The 8707-nt window shown below is 48.0% G+C and overlaps 1 protein-coding gene across 1 annotated transcript; it reads left to right on the top strand.

Moving 5' to 3' along the window:
- Positions 1-3947: 3947 nt before the first annotated feature.
- On the top strand, positions 3948-8405 carry NME2 (NME/NM23 nucleoside diphosphate kinase 2). Its single transcript, XM_027517501.1, has 5 exons — positions 3948-4174; positions 4549-4678; positions 5578-5679; positions 7265-7377; positions 8150-8405. The coding sequence occupies exons 2-5, from the start codon at positions 4553-4555 to the stop codon at positions 8265-8267; spliced, it is 459 nt and encodes a 152-aa protein (XP_027373302.1). The 5' UTR covers positions 3948-4174; positions 4549-4552; the 3' UTR covers positions 8268-8405.
- Positions 8406-8707: the final 302 nt, after the last annotated feature.

The following is an 8707-nucleotide window of genomic DNA, read 5'->3' as shown; positions in this document are numbered from 1 at the left end:
AATTATCTGTGTAACCGAATAGAATCATAAATTCTATTATGCTTATTGGGGTATGACCACAGGCCTATTGATAATTGTCCACTGTTAACTACTTAGGCTGAAGGCATATGAATCATGGGTTAACTTTGATTGTATCTTTCTTTTCCTTTGTTCAGGCTAGTTTCAGGAAATTTGGGGAGATGGGTTTGGGCACGTACACTTAGGGTATATAAGGTTTTCACAAAAACTGGTCGGGGTCCTTGACTAAGAAGAGACTGCCTTGGGCCTGCCGGTGTAATAAACTGCACTCCACTATCTGCATTGTCCTGGATGAGTTTATTTCCTGGAACGCGTGGCTACAACAAGACCACTTTCTTCCTCTTCTTTCATAAATATGTTGCAGGAAAATGGGGCACAAGAGGATGGTCTTGTCCTAGGTCTTGGGATGGGCCACCAAGTGAAGGTCCTTGGCTTCGTGCAGGAAAGAATTTAAGAGCAAGCATAGTAAAGTGAAAGCAGTTTTACTGAGAGAGGGACACATTCTGTTACTGAACTTGTGTTCATGTGCCTGATGCACAATTAGGCCAAACAATACCTAAATGTTGGAGTTTGGAGCAGAGAAAGACTTACTGCAGGGCCATGCGAGCAGATGGGTGGCTCATGCCCCTGAACCCCTCCCCACCCCCAGCCCCATTTCTCAAAAGGTTTCAGCAAAGCATTTTTAAAGGTCAGGTGAGGGAGTGGGATTGTAGGGTGTGTGATCAGCTTGTGCACAATTCTCTAATTGGTTGATTGTGAGGTAACAGGGTGGTGTCACTGGAGTTAACATAATCCTTAGGCTCTAGGAGACCTGGGGGCTATTTGTCCTTGGCCATCAAATAGTTAAATATCTTCCATTTAGTGGGGGCTTTCACATCTGTAAAACTACTCAGGAAATGTGCATCAGGTACTATTATCTCAGTACTTCAGAGAGGAGCTAAAGCAGAGGATTCTGGGGGAAGGTCTGTCCCAGAAGGCCCCACAGGGGCCTGGTTGGTTACAATTCCATAGGTAGTCTGTCTTAGGAGGCAAAGTATCCCTGAGATGTGGGGTGGTTAGTTTTTATGGGCTGGGTATTTCCATAGGCTAAAGAGTAGAAGGAATATTCTAATCACTTTGGAGAAGGGGTGGGGATTGCCATGATTTGGGCCACTGCCCGCTTTTTGGCCTTTCAGTCTTGGCCTTGGAACTTGATGCCTGTGTTTGTGTCATTTGTTGCAGGAAGGGGGACCTCTTCCAGGGCGCGAACTGGGCTCTTGTCTAACACTCGGAAATGAATTGTCCAAGGAGACACACGTGCTGACAAAGCAAGAGATTTTATTGGGAAAGGGCACCCGGGTGGAGAGCAGTTGGGTAAGGAAACCCAGGAGAACTACTCTGCCATGTGGCTTGCAGTCTCAGGTTTTATGGTGATGGGATTAGTTTCTGGGTTGTCTTTAGCCAATCATTCTGACTCAGAGTCCTTCCTGCTGGTGCACTCCTTGTTCAGCCAAGATGGATGCTAGAGAGAAGGATTTTGGGAGGTGGTCGGACCTGTGGTGTCTCCTTTTGACCTTTCCCAAACTCTTCTGGTTGGTGGAGGCTTATTAGTTCCATGTTCCTTACTAGGACCTCCTGTTGTAAAACAACGTATGCAAATGGTTACTATGGTGCCTGGCCAGGGTGGAAGGTTTCAATCAGTGTGCTTCCCCTAACAATTTAGCATGCTAGTGAGAAGGCGATGGCACCCCACTCCAGTACTCTTGCCTGGAAAACCCCATGGATGGAGGAGCCTGTTGGGCTGCAGTCCATGGGGTCGCGAAGAGTCGGACACGACTGAGCGACTTCACTTTCCCTTTTCACTTTCATGCATTGGAGAAGGAAATGGCAACCCACTCCAGTGTTCTTGCCTGGAGAATCCCAGGGACGGGGGAACCTGGTGGGCTGCCGTCTATGGGGTCGCATAGAGTTGGACACGACTGAAGCGACTTAGCAGCAGCAGCAGTGCATTACAATGAGAGTATAATGAGGCTCAAGGTCTAGGGAAGTTGAATCTTCCACCATTTTGGGCCTAGTCAGTTCTAACTAGTTTTTGTTGTATCCAGTTTTTTTCAAGGCTGTGTTATCTTTTAAGGATTGTGCCCTGCCCCCTTCTCTTTTTGTTTATACCTTCTCCAGTCTTCCCAGGAAGAAAAGGAGAGTTGAAAGGCAGAGGGCTGCTACTGGCTATAACCACAAGGTGGTATTAGTGACCAGGCCAGGAGGCAAACAGCTTCGCGGAGAAATATTTGTGAAATTCCCACTCTTTCGCACAATTGACATTTGATAACTCTGGAAAGGAAACTCAAAGTGTGCTGCAGATTGGGGCCCAAAGGAACACTGGGTGTTCCTGCTCCAGAATGAAGACTGCCAATGTACTGTGGTTTAATGCTCTGCAACTAGAAGTTTGGAAAGCCAGCAAAGTGTAATGGAGGCCTGGACTGTCAAGTCATCTAACACAGGTTATCAGTGCAGTGCCAGGACTACTAGGGTGGTGACACGCAATCCCTATGGTTAGCTCACCACCCTGAGCAGAGAGTGTGTTTGCCCATCTCAGGCTGTAAGCACTGCAGGAGAGGTGGAGGGGGGGAAGCTGGTCACCACCAAAGCTAGTGTTTTGCCAGACAGAGAGGAGATAGAGATTGTCTGCAAATGTATGACAGGCCTGATTTCTGAGAATCTAGAATCTTAACAAGGGTGTGTCTCAGACTGAACTTTATATCCTGGCCACACAATAGTGCTGGGGCAGAAGAGACCATCATCTCAGGGTGGGAATGTTGCAGCTGTTGTAGCTGCTGCTACTGCTGCTAAGTCTCTTGTCTGACTCTTCACGACCCCATGGACTGTAGCCTACCAAGCTCCTCCATCCATGGGATTTTCCAGGCAAGAGTACTGGAGTGGGTTGCCATTTCCTTCTTCAAGGAATGTTGCAGGGAGGAAGCCGATTCTGACTCCATGTTCAAAACTTTCTTTGACTTGATTTTCATTGCTGTATTATTATAATCATACTTAATGGCCTCCCTGGAGGACCCTGCCCCTCTGCTTGACAGGAAAGTGCCTTTGTTCAGCTCTTGGCGAGACAGTTTGTCCCTGCCCACCTGTGAATAGAGATTAACACACCCCATCCAAAGGCTGACCATTCCCTTGGAGATGTTTTGCAAGACTGAGGACCCTTTCGCTTCACTTCCCCGCCACCTCTCCCTCTCTAGCCTGTTTTTTGATTTTAGCTCCTCGTTGCTTCTTTCTCTCTGACCTGGAAAAAAACCTGGCATCCATGACGGTTATTTTGAAGCGCTAGCCTGCCATCGTCTGTCAGCTGCTTTCTGAATAAAGCTGTTTTTCTTGCCTCAACACCTCCTCTCTTGGCCTGTCGTGTGGTGAGCAGAGCGAGTTTGGACTCCATAACAGGATCAGGGCACCTAAACTGGGCTGGGAAGGTTGGTGGAGAGACAGGCAGGAAGGAGCAGGGCATAGGGCATTTTGTTAAATTAGCCTTGGATGCCATCCTCCAGCCAGAGGCAATAATCAAAGCAGGGCGGAGGGTCAGATGGTGTTTGAAGAGGATGCTGACGGAGGCTCCTTGCGGGGAGAAGTGAGGTTGAGGCGCGTTGGAAGGCGGAGGGCTTGAAGCAGGGCTCAACTTGCTTGAAGGGAGGGAAGGGGAACCGATTTCACACGTAGGATAATGGCTTGTGCTAGACGGGGCGGAGAGAAAGCAGCTCTGGGTACTCGGTGGATGGGGGGGGGGGGCGGGGGGAGATGGTACTGACTCGCACAGAGTAGGACACGTCTGAAGCGACTTCGCAGCAGCAGCAAGACCTGGAGATATTTGAGTGCTACGAGATACTGAAGACAGGAGTTGGATTGGACGCGCGCAGTTCTACCAGTGGATCATCCAGGTAGCGAAAAAAATCACTTCCTGCCCCTGAAGCCCTAGCCAGCTTCTTCCGTAAGCTCGGGGCTGGTCAGAGTCTTCCGAACGCATCCGGCCTCGCGGGTTGGGCGGCGGGTCGTCCGGGGTGTGGCTACTGCCGGCCCCTCCTCCGCGGGCTCCCAGCCGAGTCAGTCGCTCAGCTCTCGGCTCAGGTCTAGGCTTTGGCCGTCATCGCTACCCGCACCCGCGCTCACCCCCTTACCGGTAAGGCTGCGGCTCCGCTCCTTTTCTCGCTCTGGGGCACCTCCTCCCTCGCGCCGCGTCAAGCGGGTCCCGGGCCGCAGGCGTCTCCTGCGTCCCGCAAGCGTCCCCTGAGTCCCGCAAGCGTCCCCTGGGTCCCTCAGGCCTGGCTTTATCCCAAGATTCGGCCGCGTGTCCTCCGCGGCAGCTCTGGACGGCCGAGGGGCGGCGGCTGGGTGCGGGTAGGGCTTGGCTTCCAGAAAGTCACGTAGCGGCGGGCGGCTGCGGGCTGGGTCGGGCAGGCGCGGGCGCCACGTGGCCTCCCGGCCGGCGTCTGAGCCCCCTCGAGGCCTGTGTGGGCGCGGACACCGGTTTCTGATTGCACCTGCCGCCTACAGGACCATGGCCCACGCGGAGCGCACCTTTATTGCTATCAAGCCGGACGGCGTGCAGCGCGGCCTGGTGGGCGAGATCATCAAGCGCTTCGAGCAGAAGGGATTCCGCCTTGTGGCCATGAAGTTCCTTCAGGTGATGCGCCCCACTCCCTTTCCCCCGGCTGCGGCATGGTCACGGGCGGTTTTCCTTCCCCGCAGCGCCGATCCGCGTCCTTTTCTGAGTCGGAAAATCTGGCTGATCTAGGGCCCGCTAGAACTTCCTTTAGCCTCCGTCTCCAGGGCGCCTGGGGCCCGCTGACCCTTCCCCAGGCCCCGGCGGCGCGGTGTGGGCGGGCACCCTTGGAAGGTTAAGTGGAGGTAAAGTGACTCAGGTTGCCATGGGGCTGTAGGCCGCAGGAGGGCAGCAGGGAGTGGAGAAGGCCTGTGTCCTGGGCCCACGTGGGTCCACCCAGGCACAGGATGGAGGCTGCAATCCTTTTGTGCTTCAGTTTTCCAACTCTGAGATGATTGAGGTTTTAGATGGGGCTTCCCTTCCTCTGCCCTTTCCCTGCAGGCTCCCTTTGGCATAGGACAACTTTATTTTCCACATTAAATTTGGGGCACAAATCTGGACCTCAGGGGATACATATCTAAGAACTGATTTTTAAACCAAGCTTCTCAGTAAAGAGATCTTTCAGTTAACATCAGAAATGTTTAAAAGGGCATTATGAAAGGGCCAGAGGATTTGATATGACCTCTGTTTGGAATAGTTCCTTTGATAGCAGCCAACAGTTAATAACCACCTTCTTTTAAGGACTATAACATCTGTATTACAAGGTCATTGACATGATAGTGTGTGTTCATGATCAGAAGAATCTTTCTGCTAATAAACTGTCAGTTTCATGGTTTGGATGGGATTTTTAAAAAAAACACATCTTATGAATGTGAACTTATATACATAACCAGACTTTTAGAGAACCTACCAAGTTACTGGGGTAGGGAGGAGGTCTGAGGAGTTTAATTCCTAATTGGTACCTTCTCTTCAATGCCAAGGCCTCTGAGGAACTCCTGAAGCAGCACTACATTGACCTGAAAGACCGCCCATTCTTTCCCGGCCTGGTGAAGTACATGAACTCAGGGCCAGTTGTGGCCATGGTAAGTTTCTCATGGTGGCACCAAGTAGAAGAATAAAGCTGATAGGTAACTGGGTTTGCTCAGTGTCTTCATTTCCCTTTTTAGACATCATCTCCAGATACCCCAAATTCCTTGTTTTACAAATGCAGCCTGCTTGTGGTTAGTTTACAAAGCAACTGGGAGCTTGGGAGGAAAAAGGAAGTGAGAATCAGACATAACAGAAAGTTCTTTTCATCCTATGCCAGAAATGAAGTGGTCTATTTCTTCATGTGGCATTAACGTCCAACTGGAAATGAAGTGAATAGAAGCAGGGGGGTATAATACAGAGTCAATACAATTGTTGAGAAAGAAGACCTACTTCCTGTTCCCTGACAGTAACCTTCTTTTTGCTTTTCCCTGGAATACACTTCCCCCTTTCGTGTCAGTTTTTGCCTTGTCTTGCTCGGCCAGTCTTCTGTGATGCCCTTCCCACTGATCCCGTTCTAGTCTGGTCACTTTTTTTTACCCTTTCATCATTACTTTTTTAGAGTTCGTGACTGCACAAGAATTCTTCAGTCTTGTTAATCTTTTTCCGTCAGACTAGGAAGTCAAGTTGGGCAGACCTTTTCTCTGTATACACTTGGAATGGAGTATGGGGTATTTTATATCAGCCCCTATTCTGGGGCCGGTTGATAATCAGGTCACTGATTGGTCTGACTGATGTGTGCTACTGTTGTTCAGTTGAAGTTGCATTCAACTCTCTGCAACCCCATGGAACGCAGCATACCAGGCTTCCCTGTCCTTCACTATCTCACGGAGTTTGTGCAAAATTTCCATTGAGTCGGGGATGCCATCCAACCATCTCATCCTCTGTCACCCCCTTCTGCTCTCAGTCTTTCCCAGAATCAGGGTCTTTTTCAATGAATTGGCTCTTCGCATCAGGTAGCTCATCCTTGCATGAAAAATTGGTATCTCCAATTTTCTTAAAGAAATCTCTAGTCTTTCCATTTTTTCCTCTGTTCATTTAAGAAGGCCTTCTCATCTCTCCTTGCTGTTCTCTAGAACTCTGCATGCAGTTGGGTGCATCTTTCCTTCTGCTTCTTTTCTCAGCTATTTGTAAGGCTTCCTCAGACTGGTTGTTTGCCTTCTTGCATTTCTTTTTCATTGGGATGTACATGAACTCAGGGCCAGTTGTGCCCCCTGTAGTGTTTACGAACCTCTGATCACAGTTCTTCAGGAACTCTCCCTACCAGATCTGACTCCTTGATTCTATTTGTCATCTCCACTATATAATCGTAAGGCATTTGATTTAGGTAGTATCTGAATGGCCTAGTGGTTTTCCCTACTTTCTTCAATTTAACCTTGAATTTTGCAATAAGGAGCTCATGGTCTGAGCCACAGTCAGCTCCAGGTCTTGTTTTTGCTGACTATATGGAGTTGCTCCATCTTTGGCTGCAAAGAATCTGATTGTGGTATTGACCATCTGGTGATGTCCATATATAGAATTGTATCTTGCGTTATTGGAAAATGGTGTTCGTGATGATCAGTGTGTGCTATTAGGTAGAGGTAAATGTTTTCAGTGGTCCTGATGGCAGAACTGATGTACTTCTTTTTTCCTACTGTCAAGGTCTGGGAGGGCCTGAATGTAGTGAAGACAGGACGAGTGATGCTTGGGGAGACCAACCCAGCAGATTCTAAGCCGGGCACCATTCGTGGTGACTTCTGCATTCAAGTTGGCAGGTAAGTTTAAGGGGCGTTATAATCACTTTTCCTCAAAGCCACTTACTTTGGGTTTAAAACATATTTTCAGCATATTACAATTTTAGAAAAACTTGAACGTTTAAATTAGGTGGTAATTATCATTGGATGAATGCTTTCTTAGTTACTTCTCTAGGCTACTTAAAATTTAACCCAAGACACTGCACAAGGGAGTTGGCCATTAGGTCCTTTGTGACAACAGAAAGTGCAAAGAGTGGGGCAAGGAATGTTTTAAGTGTTGGCTCTGCCCTGTGGCACTGTGTCCAAGGGTGTGTCACTTTTAGTCTTTCTGCTTCTCTCACTTACACAAAATATTACAAAATTTTACGGAGTTATGAGATTCAAATGAAATAAAGGGAGTCTCAATAAGTGTGAATGTTTTGGTTGGGCTTTGCAAACTACTGTAACAAAATACAGCAGAAATGGCTGTTAATATTTTATATCTAGTCTGGGGTTTGGTCTAGATATTCCTGTATTTTTTAAAATATGAGAAGGAATGTTTTGTGGTGGCATGGCAATCTTGGGTACAAGCACTGTTTTGAAAACATAGAAACATAATAAAGTTGAACCAAGGGATGCTTTTGAGTTAAGTACCTTTATAGTTTTACAGTTGCTTTTAAGAGGAAATAATTTGGGGTCATCAGCTGCTTCAAGGGGCAACGGGCTGAAAAAATCTTTAGTGGCTCTTTGTTCCATCCATTAAACAGACTTTCTTGCACTTTAAAATGTGGTAACTAGTAATTATTCTCCTTAGGAACATCATTCATGGCAGTGATTCAGTAAAAAGTGCTGAGAAAGAGATCAACTTGTGGTTTAAGCCCGAAGAATTGATTGAATACAAGCCTTGTGCTTTTGACTGGATATATGAATAAGAGGTGGTCAGCATCAGTCCCTTCAGGCACCACTTCCTGTGTTCCTGGGCACAGCTCTTCATTCCACTGATATGGAAGCAGTAGGATGGATGTTTATTTCCTAAAGCATATTTACCAATAAAGCCTTTAAAAACTGCGTACAGCCTCCCGTGATTACTCATTATTAAGCTGGAAGAAGTGACTTGGTCCCCTGGCTATTGTAGTGTTATCCAGAATGAATGAATTCTGCTTGTTATGGAGAACTCACCTGACCCTTCTCAGCACCTAGTATACTTCCAGACGAGAAGGAAAGCAGCGAGGCTGAAGAGGACAAGTGCGGCACTGACTGTGTATCTGAGGACACTAATGAGATAACCAACACGGGATGCAGACATGCACATTTCTGTACAAAAATTGTTGCAACTTCGCAGGATGAAACAGACTAGTCAAGCTGTCCAGAG

This window comes from Bos indicus x Bos taurus, chromosome 19 (genome assembly GCF_003369695.1).
Source record: "Bos indicus x Bos taurus breed Angus x Brahman F1 hybrid chromosome 19, Bos_hybrid_MaternalHap_v2.0, whole genome shotgun sequence".
In the NCBI taxonomy this organism is placed as follows: domain Eukaryota; kingdom Metazoa; phylum Chordata; class Mammalia; order Artiodactyla; family Bovidae; genus Bos; species Bos indicus x Bos taurus.
The sequence above is the reverse complement of the archived record's forward strand: the minus strand, read 5'-3'. Positions and strand labels throughout refer to the sequence as shown.

Excerpts from the sequence above, each read along its gene's own strand:
- NME2 (XM_027517501.1), top strand. The coding sequence starts at position 4,553 with ATGGCCCACGCGGAGCGCACCTTTATTGCTATCAAGCCGGACGGCGTG. Across the intron at positions 5,680-7,264 it reads CAGGGCCAGTTGTGGCCATG|GTCTGGGAGGGCCTGAATGT; the intron begins GTAAGTTTCTCA and ends CCTACTGTCAAG. Across the intron at positions 7,378-8,149 it reads TTCTGCATTCAAGTTGGCAG|GAACATCATTCATGGCAGTG; the intron begins GTAAGTTTAAGG and ends TATTCTCCTTAG.